Source organism: Myotis nattereri (assembly GCF_964212035.1).
Source record: "Myotis nattereri genome assembly, chromosome: 2".
In the NCBI taxonomy this organism is placed as follows: Eukaryota; Metazoa; Chordata; class Mammalia; order Chiroptera; family Vespertilionidae; genus Myotis; species Myotis nattereri.
The window spans coordinates 84,374,315-84,396,110 of NC_138076.1; the positions used below are offsets into that span (position 1 = coordinate 84,374,315).

General features: G+C 40.6%; 1 protein-coding gene and 1 pseudogene across 4 annotated transcripts in view; one reads left to right on the plus strand and one right to left on the minus strand.

The window, feature by feature from the left end:
- The window catches only part of ENOX1 (ecto-NOX disulfide-thiol exchanger 1), a 593,708-nt gene that overhangs the window by 15,009 nt on the left and 556,903 nt on the right, over window positions 1-21,796 (minus strand). For all 3 annotated transcript variants that reach the window (XM_081082747.1, XM_081082748.1, XM_081082749.1), the window contains 2 exons: window positions 18,673-18,775; window positions 362-447 (listed from right to left, as the gene is read on the minus strand). In XM_081082747.1, the coding sequence (XP_080938873.1) occupies window positions 362-447; window positions 18,673-18,775 (189 nt within the window). The remainder of the gene's footprint in view (window positions 1-361; window positions 448-18,672; window positions 18,776-21,796) is intronic.
- Window positions 4,083-8,461, plus strand: LOC308511754 (large ribosomal subunit protein uL22-like; annotated as a pseudogene). Its single transcript has 2 exons — window positions 4,083-4,109; window positions 7,930-8,461. The product of its transcript is annotated as a large ribosomal subunit protein uL22-like (transcript).

Genomic DNA, 21,796 nt, shown 5'->3' on the forward strand with positions numbered 1-21,796 from the left:
GTCCTTAACAGAATTCTGTGAGAACATGATCTAAGGATAATGGCCCATTAGCTACCCTGACCTGATTTCTCCCTTGTTTTGGGAACTTTTGGGACAACCTGCAATTTTAAGTCCCTCATATGCTTTTTAAAGTAATTTGGCATCTGCTGAAAAAGTCACTGTCATTTTGGATAACTGCTCTTCTTTCTACAAGACAAAAGTGAAAAGAAAACAACTATCTGCCCAAAACCCAGGTCTTGTAGAGGAGAAATGCTGGCTGACCTCCATCGGTTCGTGCACCCCTAATGCAGCTCACAGGCCCCCCTGCAACCAGAAACTGACATGTCAATTCCAGCAAGTCCCCTCGAGAGAAAGAATTTACCTTGGAGTCCAGCTGCTGCATGTATGACCAAAGATATTCTATATTGGCTCCGAAAGGATGGACATGAAGAAACGTTGATATGATGCCTGAATTAAAGAGACAAATATTGGACATTATTAAGAGGCAAATAAGAGTCTCATCTATGAGATGACATGTCATAATGTCACCTAACTCCAATGATGGTTTTGTCAGGCTAAGTTATTTATGGTCTTGCCATTTCTAACAAGCGTTCAGTAACAGCCACTCTGAAGACAGTCACAGTAACATGACAGACAGAACTACCTCATGGATTATAGTAGTTGGAGAAGCTGGAGCCCGAGAGACGATGTAGATGAATAAAGGTATTGCTAAACAAAGGCTCCTGGAAGCATTTCAACTACCAATTTTATGCTTGATTTACCAATATAAAATTGTAGTTATTAGAAGGATAAAATTATCTCTTTTCTTTCCCTCGGTGGACTTTGTCGTGTGAAAAAGGCTCACACAGCTGTGTCAGAAATTACGCTGCCTCAAATTTCCCTGATAATTATAGCTGCTAGTTATGAAAAGTATTTAATCCATATTTCCCCTAACTGCCACTGAAGGAAGCATAAATCCTGTCTGAAGCCTTTGCTATTGCTCCCTGGTTGCTGCTGCTGTTTGAAGGGAGCCCGCTTGCTTTCTCCTCTCTGCTGTAACTTACACGATCATTCAAAAGGTCCAGGAATGGATGGTTTGGTTGGAGTCTGATTATAGATCAGAAGGCTTTAAAAATAAATAAATAAATAAATAAATAAATAAATAAATAAATAAATAAATAAATAAGAAGGCTTTTCTAACGTGAAAAAAATCAACTGTCAACACTGTATTGACAAATGAAAAACTTGATGTTGGTGTCAGGGCTGAAGTACAAGCATTGCCTTTCTACTCTCCCTGCTCTCGCATACAAAATCAAAGTAGAGGACATGAGGACCTTGCTTCCATTTGTTAAGAAACTGTGTTTGGATGACACTTGTTTAGTTCTCTGTTAAGCAGGCTTTGAGACGACTTAGATCCGAGGATAAGCCCTCACATTGTTTATTTGGAAGCTTTGATGCTTGAAAGCCAAAGCAAAGGGACGCCCACCTTGTATGAAATGAGGTCAGGGGGGGCCCTAGACAAGAGCTCCTCGTTCTTGTAGGAGGGCACCCTGTGAATAGCTGGTGACCTTGGGTTGATCTGGGGTAGGCTCTCATGGTGCCCCGATCGCCTGTGTGATACTTGGAATCTCTGGGATGCCTGCCAGTTCATTCTGAAGCATCTGGATAAGCGCCCTCAAACACCTGTCCTCAGAGGCCTGCTTTTAGGTGGGCTGTATTGGTTTGCAGTGAAATGAGGAAGATAGAAATAACTCATTACATTTCTCCATAAAACTCAAAGCTCACTTTCAGAAGTGGATCTTTTTTTCTTGAGATATTAAAGCCCTACTATTTTATTCTGAGACCACATTCTTCCTTTTTTTTTTTTTTTTTTTTTTGCTAAAATGTCTTTTTATGAAATAATGGTGATGATAAAAGGTAATAATGGTAATAATATCTTTAGGTGGCAAATCGCCATTTTTAGTGTACTTAGTTGGCATTGTTTGGTTCCCCTCCTACCGCTGGGTGCATGTGGGAAGGGCCAAGCTGTACATCCATGCCGGCTTTTCCCAGCACCAGGCCTGGGGACAGGTCAGCAGAAGTCCCAAGGCATCCCCAAGATGCACCGCCCCTCTCTCACTCCACCAGCTGCCAGTTAGGCTCAGTCACTGAAAGAGCTGCATGAGGTAGGTTCACAGTGGGTCGCCAGGTGGAGGTGAGTGGTGTTCACCGGACTGTTAGCAGTTCAAACTCGGTGACAGCACTGGGCCTGAGGCCACTCAGCAAATGTCTCCAGTTATACCAAGTCTAGCTGCCACCCACCGGGTGCTTGCACACCTTTGTGTTGGTGCGGGGTCTCAGGGAGTCATCAGGGGAGGCCAGCAGAGAGTGGGCCTACCCCGATTAGTGCTGTTTAAAGATCATCAGGTCTTGTGGTTTGTCACAGGGCCAATCCCTCCCACGCCCCTCTTTTTGTCTTGTGAACTTATAAACTTTTTTGTGTACCTGATGAGAACAAAATATCAAGTTGTACATTCAGTTTAGTCAGTGCAGTATTCTCTTTGAGTTGAATGAGAAATGGGATCCTACCAGAATATACTTCCCTTCCTCAGTCTGCTTGGAGTTTCATTCCACACTGTGTCACCTTGTATAGTTCTGGCTGAGATTAGCTTCCCCTACATCTACACTGGTTGCTAGTCTTCTGGGAAGCCCGGAAAACTGTGGGTCTATCAGCTCATTGGGGCGGGGGCGTGGGGGTGGGGGAGCAGCCCTAGGATGTCCAGGAACCTTAGCACTGCTGAGGAACAGCTATCTCTCTGGAAGCCAGTGGAGGCCTGACCATAGCCAACTTGAAGTATTCTGGCTTCCTATAGCAACCCATTCAAAGGCTCTACGGGAGTAGCAGGAATGATGCTGTGTGACATCTGGGTCTTCCACAAAGCCACAAGGGCACAGTTGTCTGTGGGCAGTGCAGAGTGATAAAACAGCTACGGGAAGTGGAGAGAGGGAGGGCTGTGAGTCAGTGGCAGAAGGCTGATCAAACACTTGTGGTTTGAGCTGATGGTTCTCAGCACCTTGAGATTCTAAAAAGCTTAAAGTCCAGAAAGGAGTTTGGTCCACTTATTTGGTAAGGACTCTATTTGGGCCTTTCAGTAAATTTCTCCTTGTATCTGAAATGGCCTTGGAACTCCCTTGTTTATCCAGAGAAACTCCATGTATTGTTTCTTCTGACAAGGCACCTAGAGCATAAGTAGCCCCTCTCCGTGTTTCTGATTTTAGTATGAATCACATTTCATTGTCATTAACTGCTTTCTTTCTCACTCATCTATGAACTTCTTGAGGTAAGAGATCATCTTGTCACCATTTCTTTGCTAACACAGTTCTTGTCATATGGCAGGCCAGTAATGCTCAAAACGTGGTCCCAGAAGTGCCTGCTTCGGTATCACCTCAGATTTTAGTTTCACAATACACAGAAGCTGTGCATGCGTGGCTAAAGATTCTGCCTTTTAAACAGGTGCCTAGATCAGTGGTCACCAACCTTTCAGACCTCACGGGCCACCAGTGGTCCGCGGACCATCGGTTGGTGACCACTGGCTTAGATGATTCCTTCCCACAATGAGGGTCATTTTTACAGAAAGTTCTTGACAAATGTCTGCTGATTTATTGAGATGGGCATTTGTGTCTGGAAACAAGAGTTAGGTCACCTTTCATGTGAGGTTACAGTAAGAGGACAACTGTCTATGAGGAAGTGAGCCCTCACAAGACACAGAATCCGCCATACCTTGATCTTAGACTTCCCAACTTCCAGAATTGTGAGAAATGCATTTGTTGTTTATAAGCCCCCACTCCACCTCCTCCAAAAAGATTTAGGTCAATGACTCATTCTTTATGGTCAGTAGTTTCTAGAGGAGAATACACTCCCCCAATTACTTTTCTCAGGCGCAACCTAAATATAGTCTCAACTCTATTCACTGAAAACATCAAAACATCACCACTCAACCTTTATTAAGTGCATGTGCCTACATTGCATTCTACTTCCTAATACCCACGTATTAGGGGGAACATTCCAATTCAGATGTAAACTGGTCTGTGCAGATGTGTGAAATGAGACAGTGATGGAAACCATGGTGGTGGTAGGGGGAGAGCTTGATGTAAAGAAGCATCTTGGTTACACATAATATGTATGTCCTGATCTGCAGAGGAGCCGGGCATATGTAAAGGGTGTGCCTGAGCAGGAAGACCTGGAGGATGCAGCCAGGCTCGGGGAAGTTCAGAAGAACAGCTCTTTTATAAAAAGAGTTATTGAGAAGGTTTGGACTGTATCTGGATGGGATTTAACAATGATGACTGGCAATGACAGGGGGCCCAGGCTGCTGGGATTAGAAATCTATTGTAACAGAACAAATTAAAAAGCAAGAGAAGTTGGAGTGATACAAACCCAGAGTTTGTCTGTCAACATCTCTTCAAAGCTATTTGTCTCTCAATAAAAAAATTCTGACCCATTTTCCTTCAAAACAATAGCCAGTGGTTTCCAGCCAAACACAGCTCCAAAGCTTTGGTACTAAATCAAAAGTATTGACTCATTTTATCTCACAGAAGCTCAATGCATGCCAAAACCAATATGTAAGCCATATGTGAAATGAAGGAAGAGTCATAGCATAGTCACCAGGCAATGTCAGGCTGCTCTAATGTGTCGTGGGATATAAAATGCTACGCTGCTATGCCCCCATAAAAATGCAATTCTTTTAGGTCCAATTATATGTCAACCTGTCTTCACAAGGAATGATTGCAAAATTATCCACAAATCACAATAATAAAGTGCTTTCTAAGGGCCTTTCTCCTTTAGTTGAATTGGAACATAGCACTCTGTTCCATTAACTGCCAAGCAGAAAATCTGACAGAAAGTTGCAACTCCCAAGGGACTTAGGATTCAAATCTATAAAGCTCCAAATAATGTTACCAACGAAATCCCACTGCTCTTCTGTGATATGTACCTAATTGACATGCTTAAAGACTCCAATTTTATAAAAATTGTCATGAGAATTCCTAGAAAGAATACATACTTTTGCTCAGATTAATTAGTGTCACAGATCATCACTAATAACTAGGATCACCTGTTGTTGGGAATTTCTAGCCCTAGATTTTTTTTTTTAAACCCCCTGGAGGATATATTTTTACTGATTTTTAGGAAGAGACGAGAGAGAGAGAGAGAGAGAGAGAGAGAGAGAGAGAGAGAGAGAGAGAGAGAGAGAGAAACATTGATCTGCCTTCCATATGTTCCCCAACTTGCAGGGATCGAATCTGCCACTAGGTATGTACCCTGACTAGGAATTGAACCTGCAACTTTTTTTTTTTGGTGTATGGGACGATGCTCCGCCAACAGAGCCACCTGGCTCTGGCCTGTGCAAGCCTCAGTTTTATGTTCTCTGTAGATGGAAGCCATTTGAGTAGCTTATTTCTCACTCCCTCTTTACCTTATAGGCAATTAAGACAATCAAGATTTGTGCCACTGCATTTCTTTATATAACATTTGTCTGTCTCAAAAGGGTATTGAATTATCTGAATATATTCACATATAGCATATACTATAGGCATCCAGATGTGATGAAGATTTTGCCAATAAGTATTTCCAATAGAGGGCAGGTTTTTGCTGTGCTCCTGGCCTTCCAGACTGACTGAGTAGGCCCAATATCTTCGATATGGGATCTTCTAAGGGAAGATCCAGGGAAATTGCTAATAGTATTCCTGACTATAGACATATCAGAAGTCCAGGAAACTCCCAAAAATTCTATTTATAAATATTTGTTGGGGGGGGGGGCGGGGGGAGTAGCTCCAGCACTAGAAACTCTTCTCTTTAACTAGGGCCAGAGTAGTTTGGACACATATTCTGACATTCTGTCCCTATCACAGTTCTTATCTAGATCCTAGAACCTGTAGGAGAGGTCTTTATTGTCCAATATTCAGGTATCTACAAAGTATGAATGGCCAAAGTCATTTAGCAGAGGGACTATTTAGAAGACTGTGTAAATAAACTGTGTTCTCCAAGTAGAACATGAAAGGAAAAGCTATCTGAAGGGAGAGGCAGAAAATAAAATAAAGAAAATAGAGGCCCATTCCCATGTTTTTTGAAACTTAAAGTGGTCTGTATTATTCAGACTTAAACAAAGAGGGAAAGTGCACTGCTGGTCATCATGGGCTTTGCTCAGACCCTAAAAGCATCATGGGGGAAAAATCACAATTTTGTCACACTGAGCTAAAGAGAAACAGTTGTCAGAGTTTGACATGTTTTCCAATAGAAGAAAAATCCAGTTGCTAAATCCATATGGGTTCATTTTGGGTTCTTGGAACCTGGTAGCACATCAGCATGTCTTATGAAACTGGTGCACGGAATGTTATTACAGCTGTATATCATCAGAGAGAAAAAATAATTGGTTTCCCTTGGAGTATCTCTAAGTTGATGTCATATTCAATAACCCTGTAGTTGAAAAATCTATATATGATGGATGAAGTTTGGACTGTCTTCTGAATTTATTCCTCCTGTGCCAGCTTCTCAAACCCTGGTGTACCTGTCATTTTGAGGTGAGTGTATGTGGCATTTTGAAAATGCAGCCAGGTGCTCCTCCTGCCAGATAACGACCTAGAGAAGAACAATGTGTCTCATATGTACAGCAGTCTCATTCTTCACTCGTAGCAGTGCCAAGGAGGAGCCCGCACTGGGCCCAGTGCCAAGGTGCAGCTGGAATCAGTGCTGTGTCTCCAAGAGTGAGAATGGCAGCTGCTCCTTCTCTGGATTTGAGGACGTGGGAGAGTCTTAAACACAGTGGCTTCTAAGGTGGGGTTCCAGGCACATCACCAACAGGTCCTCAGCAAGGACTCCTCCTTGTGAGGGTAAGTACCATTGCTGGACCTGCTGCTGATGATATCAAAAGAGAACTTTTAGAGCTTTGTCTCTGGCCCAGACAAAGAAAAAAAAATTAGTTGTATTTGGTGGGGCAACTGAATGTTGTTTTTTTAAAATTTTTAATTTCTATTTTATTTATTTTTTGAGAATCTTTATAAGAGCTTATTTAACCTAAACCAATGATATATGCTAGGGAGCATGATCTCAAATGCTCTCTGACTGAATTTTTTTTTAGGTGAAAAGCAACTTCCTTCTTCTTTTCTCTTCCTTAAGAGGCAGTTTATTTTACTTATTTGGATTAACAGATCCAAATGGGCAGGCTGAGAAGCCTGGATTAGACTGTACTGGAGCAGCCTCACGTTGGTATTGATGTCCCTATATGGTCAGTGTGGGGTCCAGAACAAGTCACCGCAAGATGTGCTTCTGTGCTATGCAGATTGTTTTGACCTAAAGACAACATTAGCCACAGGCTCAGGAGAAACTTCTGCCCCAACACTTAACTACTTAGAAGAAACTGAATTATAGTCTTGGCTCATAAGAGATTATCAGCCATAATCTTTCCTTTTCTTTTTTTTTTTTTAATATATTTTATTGATTTTTTACAGAGAGAAAGGGAGAGAGATAGAGAGTTAGAAACATCGATGAGAGAGAAACATCGATCAGCTGCCTCCTGCACATCTCCTACTGGGGATGTGCCCGCAACCCAGGTGCATGCCCTTGACCGGAATCGAACCCAGACCTCTCAGTCCGCAGGCCGACGCTCTATCCACTGAGCCAAACCGGTTTCGGCCAGCCATAATCTTTTCAACCCACCTACATGGCAGGGTAAACTTTTATTTACTAAACATCTGCTCTTCTTATCCTGCGATGACCCTTTGAAGACTCCAAGGTGCATTACGTCATCCCTAGCTCAGAATGTCTTATATACCTCAACCCCCCTTTCCATCTGTCAGCCTCTCCTGCATGTGGAGTCTCTGATGCTCTCATATGCAAGGTTCCCACACATACATTTGTATTAAATTTGGTTACTTTCTCTTCCTGTAAGTGGGCTGAGGTCACCTCTGAAATAGGGTTGCTGTTCACTTGACTCCCCCCGCTCCAAAAAAAAAACACAATCATACAAATCAACAGGTTCAAATCCGTGTTCACTTTAAGAACACTCATGAAACTGCACAGGCCTTCAAGGGTATGCATATCCGCAAAGACACCGAAGGCTGTCACTATACAGAAGATGTGTGCCATTCCATCGTTACAATGGTGGAGTTGGTAGGTATGCCCAGGCCAAACACTGGGGCTGGACACAGGGTTGGTGGCCCAAAAAGAGTGCTGCATTTTTGCTGCTTCAAAATGCAGAGAGAGCACTGCTGAGTTTACGGGTTTAGATGTAGATTCTCTGGTCATGGAGCACATCCAGGTGAACAAAGCTCCCAAGATGTGAGGTAGAACCTACAGAGCCCCGGGGTGGATACATGAGTTCTCTCTGCTACAGTGAAAGGCCTCTTACTGAAAAAGAGCAGGTTGTTCCTAAAACCAGAAGAGGAGGCTGCACAGAAGAAAAAGATGTCCCAGAAGAAACTGAAGAAACAAAAATTTATGGCCTGAATGAATTCTGCATGAAATGAATGCTAATGAATGAAAGGAAAAGGGGAAAATTTTTTGTGTTTGTTTGTTATTTTCTCTTGTTAATCTGTCTCATGTCTATTTGATTATTAGACCAGCCAGAAGAACCTTAGGGATAGAGGAGCTTGTTCCTCCCCGAATAGTTGGTCTGTGGCTGGAGCCTCACACTTACCCATGAGGCTGCTGCAGGTGAGGGGTTCCTGGGGCGTCTGACACAGGCCGGCAGAAGCCCCAGCTACACTTCTATAAATGGACTAAGGGAAATGGGACTTTGGAAACCCAGGAATATAATTCCACAGAAATAAAACTTTCTACCTGTGGGGGCCTCCAGAAATGCTTATTCCAGCAGAACCCCAAGAACCCCACTCCCACTAGCAATGGAGAAAGACCACCCATGAACACTTTTCTCTGATAACAAAAGCTCCAAAATATGGCCAGGCAGAAATGTGGGCTGAACTCCATTAATGGCTATCAAACTGCTGCTAGCCTTCAAGAAAACTGTAAGCTAAAATGACAATAGCTATTATGAGGAATATGGCAATTAGGAAAAAAATGAATAAAGTGAACCTTGATCAAGTTCAAACAAAGATTTTAGCTCAGCACTACCAAAGGCTGAATGGGCCAAGGTGATCCCTAGTTGGTCACCTAAGATTAAAGGCTCCAAACAAGTCTGCTTGGAGTGGAGAAATTTAAAAGACTGTAAGGAAGAGATTGCAATGAGAAACCTGACCAGCAATCTCTGTGGGCAACAGTCAGGCTGGTTAAATGATACCAGATCCATGGTCCCTTGGCTTGACCCCTTGCTGGGGACTCAAAGCCTTTTTTCTCAAGAGTGGGTAAAATGATCAGGAGATTGAAAAGAGAAATTCCCAGATAGCCTTTATATGGGAATTCCTGAACTGTGGTACAAAAACCCATCGGTGAAGTCCTGACTCAGGCTACAATTAGAATAAAAGAATATGGACATGAAAGGATAAGATTATGAAAATTGAAATTGTAAGAGTGAAATGCTTCCTCTCTCTGGCCTTCAAGTTTGCTAATAGCTCCTGCTGTGCATATGCTAATTAACTAGAGCAGCCCCTCCGTCAGTGAAGAGGTGGGGAAACATGCACTAAGTAATGACTCCAGAACCAACTCAGATCAGCAGGTGTCAATGGACTGACCAAGAACAAAGGGATTTAGAAATTTCATGCTTTTCTTCAGCTCCTGGCTTTCTACAGTCCCCACCTATCTCTACATCACCCATCCTCTCTTCCCCTGATACATAAGAGGCCTGAATTTTTAGCTTACTTATTTGCCCTAGCTGGTTTGGCTCAGTGGATAGAGCTTCGGCCTGCTAACTGAAAGGTTCCAGGTTCATTCGGGTCAAGGGCACATGCCTAGCTTGTGGCCTCAACCCCCAGTGGGGGACTTGCAGGAGGCAGCCGATCAGTGATTCTCTCTCATCATGGGTGTTTCTATCTCGCTCTCCCTCTTCCCTCCTCTCTGAAAGCAATAAAAACATATTTTAAAAAAAAGAGATGGATTTGAGAATTAGTTCTCCCATCTTCTTGAGCTAGGCTTTCTCAATCAATAAACCTTTCCTTGCTCCGAAACTCTGATCTATTGAATTTGGCCTTTCTTTTGAAACACTGGGCACACAAACCTTGTACTGGTATACAATGTTTAAACAGGCTTTATGTTTAAAAAAAAAGTTATGTCTCCTGGCGGGTATGGCTCACTGGTTGAGTGCTGACCTCTGAACTAGGATAGGAGATCACGGTTCAATTCCTGGTCAGGGCACATGCTCAGGTTGCAGACTGAATCCCCAGTAGGGGGCGTAAAGGAGGCAGCCAATCAATGATTCCCTCTCATCATTAATGTTTCTATCTCTTCCCTCTCCTTTCCTCTCTGAAATCAATAAAAACATATTTTAAAAAAGTTATGCCAACTTTGGTTGATTGCATCTCTTTTACTTGATTGTATTATGGAAAAAGGCATTGTGTCTCATTGGGGAACCGGGAAATAAAGGCCATCAGTTCTTTCTTTGGCTATCAGAAGGAAGGCTCTAGAACAGTGATGGCGAACCTATGACACACGTGTCAGAGGTGACACATAAACTCATTTTTTTGGTTGATTTTTCATTGCTAAATGGCATTTAAATATATAAAATAAATATTAAAAATATAAGCCTTTGTTTTACTATGGTTGCAAATATCAAAAAATTTCTATATGTGACACAGCACTAGAGTTAAGTTAGGGTTTTTCAAAATGCTGACAGGTGGAGCTCAAAAGGTTCGCCATCACTGCTCAAGAAAGTAGTAACCTTTGTACCCTCTTGGGTCCAAAGACTTTTAATAATGCTAGAAATATTAGGTTTGATGGAGCAATTGAGTTGATACCCTTCCCAGGGGAACTGGCTTTCCAGGTCATTTCACTATGGACATTCCCTTTGCTGAAGACCACATTTCACTTGTGGTGACTACATTCCATTCCCTCCCCTCCGGGTATGCATAAAGAAGTCTACGCCCAGAAAATCCCGCCCAAAGTCCTTTAAAAGCCGCTGACTCAGCTCACTGGGTGCTTTAGCCATCCAGGCCCAGCCACCTAGTGTGTGAATGATCAAATAAATTCGTAACCCCTCACCACTCTGGCCTCCTGCCTTCCTCTTTTGGCGACCTAACAAGAAATATTTACTATATGCCCCAGCTGAAACCTGACAATATATTTGAAAGGATTTACCAACTTTTTGATTAGAAATTTGACCAAATTGGAAACTAATGTCAGGGCCTGATAAGAAATCTACCTAGGGGGAAAGAAAGCTTCCAAAAATGGGTGGATGAATTTGTCAGCCCTCTGCCAACATTTAGGTGGCGACCCATTTCTTCAGGTATTACAAAATAGCTGTTCTTTTTATTTTCTACAAATGAAGTCTTTACAGGGCCAGAGTTGTGTCTCTAGAAACAACTCAAAGCTGACCAATTCCTTTTTTATTTCCCAAACCTACCCTATTCATCTCAAAAGGCTTACAAATATTGGCTTTATGAAACCAAAGTCCTTCTAGTAGGTGCTCATATTTCTTTCCCTGTACCTCTGAGATGTAAATTCCAAGAACTCTTATTTGGGCCATCTTTTAAAATGCAAATTTCAGGGAGGTAATTCTTAATAAAAGAACAATCATCTGAGCAGATCAATTTAATCTACTCAAACTGTTTTTTGTTTTTTTTCTAAATTAGTGACGTTTGTTTTATGGCTAAAAGATCTGTGTGTCTGTATGTTAATGTGTATTATAGTATTTTCTACCTCTGCATGGTATTGTTGATTTATTTTAAAAGAGCTCTATTATATTGCTTAAACAAGCTTTTATATGAAAATTCTTAAAAATATAATAAAAACTAACCCAAGTGCTTTTCAGAATCATGTGATCTGGAAAAATATTTGATATTAAAGTTAGTTTTGAGTTTAATTTGTATGAATAGGCATATCTCTAGAATCATCAGCATTAAATACTACTTTTGTTCTACCTGGGTTTATTTATTTTTTATTTTTTGGGCTTTGATGGCTTTTATTATTTGCTTTTCAATAGTTTTTAAAAGCTGAGATTTATTTATTTATTTACATATTTATTTATTTACTTAAAAACATGGAATGCTTCATGAATTTGCATGTCATCCTTGCACAGGGGCCATGCTCATCTTACCTGGGTTTATTAAATAAGTTGATATCTCTGTTGCAAGATTTATGAGCAAAAAAAATGGTTTGATGAAGTTTTCACAAGTAATCTAATCTTAATTGTTAGGAACAAGTAAATTAGATAAATGTAAATAGGATAAAGGTTTTTAGGTGAACTCTTCAGCAATAATTATATTGTTAAAAGTTGTTTCCTAAATCTCTTTGGTAACCTGAAACTACAAAGTTTTGTTAGCTACCTAAATTAAATGATGGATATTCATTGACTGCCTAGGCCCTAGACCAGTCGCGGGCCGGATCCAGCCCGTTTGAAATGAATAAAACTAAAAAAAAAAAAAAGACCGTACCCTTTTATGTAATGATGTTTACTTTGAATTTATATTAGTTCACACAAACACTCCATCCATGCTTTTGCTCCGGCCCTCCTGTCCAGTTTAAGAACCCATTGTGGCCCTTGAGTCAAAAAGTTTGCCCATCCCTGCCCTAGACCATTTCCAAATAAAATCGAATAATGAAACATTAATTACTGAACATAGATTTATCTACTTTCTGCTTTTTATAGAGGAATTAAAGATATTTGGGTCTGATATCATTGTAATTAACTAGTTGTTAATAACAGAAAAGGAGCAAAGAGAAGACCAAATATTATAGGCATGTCATTTGGGCAGCTTCGCCAGGAAACTACAACTTCACACATCCCAGGGATCCGATGGAGGGGAGATAGTCACATGCCCAGTAAAGTTGGGGTGACATAGGGAAGGTACTTGTTTGTCAGTCACACCTGAGAACAGGTCATTGGGCAGAATAGGCTTGGCCACTGCAAGGGCTTAAAATGTGAAATATTTAATCCCCTAACAAAGGAGTTTGCTCTATTGCGCTCTTGCTTTCTCTTGGCTTTCTTGGGACTCTTGTTGCTTCGGGCATGTTCTCTTGGCTCTCCTACAATCTCCCCCATGGTCCAGTTCATGTGGACCCCACCCGCAATGGACTAATGGACTGCAACCAGCCTGATACTGAACTGGACCCAGCTGCAGCATGGAAAGGAACTCTGGACACTGGCTTTGCTTTTAGCTCTACTGAAACCCCAGCTACACTTCTTCCATGACTGGAATGGGACTTTAGATAGCCAGGAATGTAATTTTGAAAAAAAAAAAAAAAAAAAAAAAGCTTTTTACCATATCTCACCCGCCCTTGGGAGCCTCCAGAAATGCTTATTCCAGCAGCACCTCAAGATCCCCACTCCCAATAGTAACAGGGAAAGTCCACCCATGCTTTTCTCCAATACCAGGTCCATTAGCAATAATGTCTAGTGACACATTAAAATATGTGCTATGAGGAAATATATTTTTAGAAAATTTTAAATGTGTTTATAAATGCATCAACCTAAAAAATACTGGTATAACAGATAATACACAATTATTTACTTCTTAGTTTTCACTAGAAATTAAGGTTTTTTAAGGTTATAAATTCTGATATATGTAATTAAAGCTACAGAAATGAAAAATAATAGGGAAAAGAACTGTATACAGAGAAATAGTGTATGTTTTGGCTTTTAGAAAATGGTATGAGATATGAAGATGTGTTTTCGTTAAGGGAAGTTAAATAATTTTGTCCTGGTTATTTCTGGATGTGTGTGTATGTACTAAAAGGGGCACAGAAAGTTTTAGAAAGTTTATGAAAAATAAATGTTGAAAAAGGAAGTTTTATGCGTAGTGAATAAGACTGAAATTTAATCAAGTAAATGAATTTAAATATCACAAGTAAGGTGATACAAAATCAGAGTCTGGTTCTCTGAGAAAAGGACTATTGGTCTGCTGCTGATACCGTGAAAACACAGACAGCCACGATTCTGTGCTTTATCATGATAATTTCTGTTTTATATTGTCTCAATCAGGTCCTTGATTACTTAGGAAAATTGAACCTCCTCAGTAGTAACAACTAAGTTTTGCTAACCATTATGTAAACTTCTGTATTTTCTTCAAAAATTTTCATTGCCACTTTGGTCAAATGGATACATAAGTATCACTTCATAATGGCTTATGATCCTATTTTGTCAAATGTTCAAACCTCTTTATATATTTTGACAAACTTCCCAAAATTTAAATTATAAATAAGAGTATTGACCGGGGAATGATTTTGAGGTGTTCCAGAAGGGCCCCTGGAACACCTCAAAAAATCTGTTTTCTTTTCTTATAAAAGAGAAATGTTAAACAAATTAGGCTTATTTTGGTGTGTTGAAATTACATGGGAAGCATTATCAAATAAAAAAAAATAACATTGAGCCTTCTTAATGTTGTATTTATATAAGTTTATGTTATAAATGTTCTAGAAATATATGTAAAATTGCTGAAAATCTGAAATGTCCTGAACCAAAATGTTTGTCATCAAAATTGAGGGACACACTAAAACAACTGAACCTCAGTATCTGCTGGGGTCCAACCCCAGCGGGTCCAGGGGTCCCCAAAGGCGTAGACGGAGTCGGCGAAGAAGGAATGACACGGAGACAGTGTTCAGTTGATCAGCAGCCTAGCCAGGTTCTCCAGCCAGGATTCCCTGTTCGGGCGCCAGATGCTGGGGTCCAACCCCAGCGGGTCCAGGGGTCCCCAAAGGTGTGGACGGAGTTAGTGAAGAAGGAATGACACAGAGGCAGCGTTCAGGTGATCATCATAGTCGGGTTCTCTTGTCAGGGTCTCCAGCCAGGTTCTGGTCTGGATCTCCAGCGAAGTTCTGGTCTGGATCTCCAGAGAGGTTCTGCTTAGGATCTCCAGCCAGGTTCTGTGTCCATGTTCTCTTGCTAGGTTCTCCAGCCAGGTTCTCCAGGTTCTCCAGTCAGGTTCTGTAGCCATGTTCCCTCCATAGGTTTTCCAGCCAGGTTCTGTCCAGGTTCTCCAGCCAGGTTCAGTCACCAGGTTCTAGTCAGGTTCTCTTGCCATGTTCTATCCAGGTTCTGTAGTCAGGTTCTGTCTCTGGGTTCTTCAGCCATGTTCTCTCTCTAGGTTCTGTCTCTAGGTTCTGTGGCCAGTTTCTGTCCAGGATCTTTTTCCATGTTCTCTCCAGCGAAGTTCTTCTGTCTCTAGGTTCTGTGTAGGTTCTGTGTCTACGTTCTGAGTGTAGGTTCTATCTCTAAGTTCTGTCTTCTAAGTTCTGTGTGTTGCTGTCTTGTTACATCTATATTTATACCAGTTGATTCAATCCTATCAATCTCTATTACAAAGGTTAGGGAGTTTCTTATCTCCATTCCAGGGAGTAAAGATTATATAGCTTAAGCATGATTGTTCGTAGTTAAAGTGATTAATTACCCGCCTGGCACTTAGTTGAGGGGTTTTATTCCCTCCCTAACTTCAGGGGAAAATTCCTACCTGAGGAAACAACCTTTCTCAGAGAGGAGACCTTGGTTAAAACACATAGTGCCAAGAAGGTGAGCAAACATTTTAAGAACAGTATGCCATATATGCCAGGTCCTTTGAAACAGCAAGGATGGACCGGCTCCTGGCAAGTATCAGATTGTGGCACTCGTGGATGAAGGCCATCCTGATGTCCTTGTGACATGGCAACACTCTGCTCCCGAATCATAGAAATTAAGATGGGTAAACAGTGACTGTAAATGACATGAACACTTGGGGCTACGGGAAAGCCAGGACAGCTGCATGGTTCTAACCGGCTCCCTGGCATTTTTTCCAGTTTTCACTGGTACATTCCTTCATCCACTGTAGTACATTTGGGCTGAACTTTGTTCAATTGCCGCTTAGTCCGGGTTAACAGTATATTCTTGTTGTTGTGTGAATGTTTTCCTAGAGGAGCTGAAGCTTTCCTCTGCCACAAGGCTGATGTCCTCACAGAGGCAAAGAAACTATTAAACTATTAGAAAAAGTGTTTTCCCACTGGGGTGTACCTTCCAAAATCTCTCGTGAGTGAGGCACCCACTTCACTGAGAAAAACGTATGCACTTTGATGGACAACCTTGCAAACTTCTTGGAATTATCATTGGCCATATCACCCGCAATTTTCAGGCAAGTTGATAGAAGTAATGGAAAACTAGAATCAGGCAAACCAAGTTTAATTACACAGGATTGAATGGACAGGTAAGGAGGGTCATAATGTTACGACTTTTTACTTAAAATATTGCTAATTTTTAAAGTATTGCTTTCCAGATAACAGAAATTTTTCTTCTTTACACCTTTGTTATGTTTCTCTCTAAATGATCCTTCCAGACTTTGCAAACTCAGTAATTGAGTAATTTTATTTTCATGGCATATCGCCTCTTCAGTAGTAACAACTAAGTTCTGCTAACCATTATGCAAACTTCTGTATTTCCTTCAAAAATTCAAATATGTATATTGCATATGTTCAACAGGAATCTGTTCTCTTTATAACAGGACACAATTGGAAACTAGATATATTACGGGGCTTTGATTGGAATGTCATATTTGAGAGAGAAATGCCTAAGCTCATATATGACTAGAAAGCTTTAAGGAATTAAGACTGACTTTGAAAGCCAATAAAAACAGTCAATTAAAAAAGGAACCAGCTTGAAAAAACAGTCTGGTACCTTGCTAACCGTGGTTCACCGTAGTCTTTCCAGATAAGGAATGAAAGTTGCTTCCTGGGAGATGCAAAGAAAGAAACTCAGGATATTTTGGGAACCCTGAGAAGAAAGGAATTAACCCCAAATCTAGAGTTAGTGTAGGCAAGGTCTGATGGCTAGTATGCAGCTTGGCTTCTTAGCTTCGAGAGAACTTTAAAATTCAATCTGAAGATTCCTTCCAAAAAAGTCCAGCAAAGCCAATTTAAGAGAGCCTATGTGGTTGATTACTATTCTTGCTGGACTTATATCAGGCCAAGTTTATTGAAACTAGACTTACTTTGCAAATAAATTTGTTTCCATTTGGCTATCTTTGACAAAAAATGAGGGTCATTTTAGAGAGAAAATTGTTTCAATAGAAACTATAATATACCTCTGTGGATATTAGGTTCTAGCGCTGTTTATTATCTTTTCAGTTAAAAATTATTTTTTCTGCCTATAAACTAAACTGGATCCTGAATTTTTATATTTTTCTTAATTATTTGACTGCAGTCCTCCAAATTAACATTTTCATTTTCCCATCCTTTGACTCAGCATCATTGGGTACTGAGATTGCCTGCTTGCCAAGGCCAGGCAAGCTAAAGTGGGACAATTTAACGTAGACTTCGGAGAAATCATCACAACAATTCATCTATGTACAATCGTTGTTCCTGCTACAGAAGGATCACCACAGTCAAACGTCGGACCAGGAACATCTATCAGACTGTCACTCCTACGCTCACGCCATATGAAGATGATTCAAAACAGACAACTAGAAATCTCAATCACCTGCCTTCAGGACTCAGAAACTGAGATTATAGTCTGCTCTAAACATGAAACTTTGTTTTTCTTTTGTTTCCATAGAGAGGCCTCTTACTAAATATCTGTTTGCACCATAGGCTTAACCTTGGCAGCCTACTTGCATCACTGCCTCCTGAAATGAGACATAACTGTTTACCTGAACTGAGCTTTCCTCAAGTCTGAGAATGGTTCAATGACATATAGAACAATCTAGCAACCCAACTTCTGCAGTGTCAGACTTCCAGAAAGTTTCAGATAAAAGTCACCCTAAGATGTGCTTCTATGCTATGCAGATTGTTTTGAGCTAAAGGCAATTTTAGCCACAGGCTCAGGAGAAACTCTGCCCTCAACCCTTCTGTGCCTAGAAGAATTTGAATTAGAGGACTTACCCTTAATAGATTATTAGTGATAACCTTTCAACCCACCTTCATGGCAGGGCAAACTTTTATTCACTAAACATCTGCTCTTTCTTCATTCTGCCATGACCCTTTGAGTCCCCCAAGATGTATTTCCACATCCCTAGCTCAGGATGTCTTATATGCCTCAATCCCCCTTTCCATGCCAACCTCTCCTGCATGTGGTGTCTCTGACTCTCCCAGGTAAGCAGGGTTCCCATTCACGTGTATGAATTAAGTTTGGTTATTTCCCTTGCTAATATGCCTCATGTCTATTTGATGATTAGACCAGCCAGAAGAGCCCTGAGGATAGAGGAAAGTTTGTTCTTCCCCCACAGCAGCATTATCGGTCTGGCCTCAGGACACGGCCTCTCTTGAGCCTGGGAAATCTGGCTTGGTTTGGTATTTTTGGACTGGACACAACCTGGACTCTAGTTAGAAGCGATGTGTCCCAATTTTGAAATTCAGATGCATAACATGTGGGATGCAAATTAATCTGTCTTCCTGTACTCAGTTTGATGTCGGACAACTAATATACATGGTTAGAGAAGAGCAAACCCCCATTGATTTGTACATTCCTAACTTGAAACGTATGTAATGTAATCTCGGTAAAAAAGCAAATCTCACCTCTGCCCAGAAGGCAACACTGTTTAAATTGTTAACATGTTGGAGGTGAATTGCTTGAATATTTTTAATTGAATTACCTAAGAATTACTTAAAAAAAAACAAACAAAAAAAAACAGACGAGGAAAACAGAATATCCTTACCAATTAGTAGAGCTTCTTTCTCTGATTTTAAGCCTTGACTTCTTTTCTCAATGTTGTTCTCTCGGTCTTGGTTGACCAAAGCGACTGTCAACACATTGATTTCCTATAAAATTAAAAAACAAATAGATATTTATATAGATTCTGTGCATTTCAGTAAAAGCACCAGGTCCCTTAAACTCTAAAAAAGAGGTCATCACTTACATTTATAACTGTAGATCAATTTTTATAAGTAATTGCTCTATTTGCCCAGCGGTAGAAAATAATTCTAGAACTTAGTCTCCTGACTACAGCTCCCAGATAACCAAGTAATTCTCTGAAAAAATGGCAATTTGGTGCAAATTATCTTAGGTTTTTGTCCATGTTCTTATTTACTAACTATTACCAAAAATGATATTTGACTGTAGCGACTTTAACAAGTTTTATTTCAAATATGACAAATTTTCTGAAAAGCATACACAGGCTGATTTATAATTCTATGCCAGTGTGTGTGTGTGTGTGTGTGTGTGTGTGTGTGTGTGCGCGCGCGCGCGAACAGGGCCCATTGGGAAAGGGAGATAGAGTTGTTAGGAGTGTTTAAGTTGAGTGTACATCCTTATACACAACTGCAAACAGTAGATAAAGAAAATGTTGGGCAATTCTTTTCTTTGGAAACTAAAAATGAAGAATTGTACAACAAACCAATAACACATGCAATATTGAGGCTTGGCTATTTTTAGTTCTTTCTATAGTCTTTTTTTATTTAAAATCAGAGAAGAAAACTTTAACTCATCCTTTCAGACTTGATATTAGGACTCAAAATAGAGAGTGATTTAACAGAAAGTCAAGTTTAATTATCAGAGACCTGCAGATATGGGGCTGTAGAATCATTAGGGTAGTTGAATCCTGTTGGGGGGAAATTTCTTACTGATAGATAGGTCTCAAGGAAGAATTAGTATATTGAGCAAAGAGTTAAGGATGGTGTTCTAATAGATAGTAGGGGATCAGCCAGAGGACAAGGGATAGGTAGGTAGGAAGGAAGGAGAACTTAGAAAGTCTGGGCAAATGGTTTGGCAGGTGTTACCAGGACTGGAACTGGCTATAGGATATTTAGCTAGTTACTGCAAATTAACAAAATTGGCCAGGTAAAAGAATACAGGAGATTGTTGGGAATAATGTTGAACATATAAAGAACACAAGTCCCATCTGAAGGCATTCAAATAAAAAAGAGAAGGAAAAAAATAACCCTCAGTGCATGCCAATTAATATAGATCTGTGAGCTGACTTTAATTTATGATCTACTACTTTGTAAATCAGGGATAATCATAAATTCCCAGGAAAGAAGGTCCTGTTGAAAAACTGCAGTTACTAAAGCACCATTTGTTGAGCACGTTGGAGGCTTCTCTAAAGGTCACACTTACCTGCTGAAGACTGAGTGATCGGGTCTGAGTGAAAGGTGAAGATCGGTAAGGTAAAGGACTGGGGAACCAGTGCTGTGACAGGTCACAGGGAAGGTTTTGGTTGACTAGAGGGTACCAACTGGGGCCTGAGGCTGGTGGTAGGAATGTGCCCATGAGGACAGGGGCCAGAAAGTTTTGGGGAATGGGCTAAGGAAAGTGTGGAGTCAGAGGAACATAAAAGGTCATTAGAGAAGAAAAATGTCTGGTAGCAAATGGACAGTTGCCAAAACCCCTCGCAGTAGGGACAGATGCACCATAATAGTGAACACTAAAGTAGCCCATTCTCAAGGACATCAGAGGACACACCAGTTTATGCTTCATATTTAATTCTGGAGAAAACATGGTCCAATTCTTAAGTCCTGTCTTAAGAGTTTCGTGTTCTCTACATAGGATGTTCTAACTTATCTAGTTAGTAATTGGGCAACACATTTTATTGGGACATTGGATCATGAGTTAGCAAGGCTTGTCCCTTTCTTAAAAATTCACTGTCCTTATTACTTCCTCCCATCCCAAATCTTGAGACAGTGGAAGGAACATGAGAATGGGAAAGGTTCATTATTAGAAATACAAAAATTATGAAGATCCTTTATATTTATCCCATTAAAATCCTTTTCTAATAGATCTAATATGCCCTGAAGAATGATATATCTACTACATGTTCTGGAAAAGGTTCCAGATGCAGAGAAACTGAAAACTGGGCATGGATAAGAGTGGAGGGGGCTGGAGGGAAGGGAGGTTACTAAGAACAAATTGTTAATGGTGTGCAAAGTACACAGAGGGAAAGAACTTTGGGATTGGGGTATCAAGAGTTTCCTTGCAGTGAGGTCAACAGGATTATGAAATAGAATTCTAAGGAAAGTGGTAAAAACATCATTCACCTACAGACTGAGAAGCACTCGAGACTAGAAATGCACAATAGGTAACAGCGCTGCACTGGGGAGAAGAATGGACAAGATTATCTAATAAGTCTTCACTCTTACCTTTGACTGTAATTTCTGTGACAGCTAGAAGAAATCATTAAAGGGCTGGAAGAGGTTTTCAATAACTAGAAACTAGATTTCATGGCTTTTTTTTTTAAGACTTCTTAAAGAGTTAGCTACTTGAAGTCAGAAATTTCCCCTCGGAAGTGTCCTTACCAATTACTTTGAGAAATGATACTTTTTAGGAAAACTCTTTCTCAATAATTTACTAAGCTAGAATTGTACTTTGTTGTTGTTTTGTTTTTGTCCCTCTCTACCCACCCAAGCCCCCAAGAACCAAGAAAAATGGTTTCCCGATATTATAAAATCCTTTCATGATTCCCTTCATTTCATTATTCCTGTGGCCTCCTTAACTTTGGTGTGGTTTGCTCTCTACTGCAAAGCTTCTTGAACATGTGGTGTCTACCCACTGTGTCTACTGCCTCATCACTTGAAATCTCAGCTTTCTCATCAGCCACACCAGGAAAGTATCCTTTAAAAGATTTTCAGTGACTCCTGTATTTTCTCAGCCCTCTTACCATGTGATACTTGACACCAGCACCTCTTAACCATCTGCATCGCTTGCTTCTGCTACATAAGATGCCCTGGTCTTTTTCTTCCTAATTTTTTTTAGCCTTCACTGGCTTTTTCACCCCCTCTGCTGACCCAGCATACATGGAGAAGGTAGCTTTCTTCTTCTTATGCTCTAACTTTGGTACTTGCCCAAGG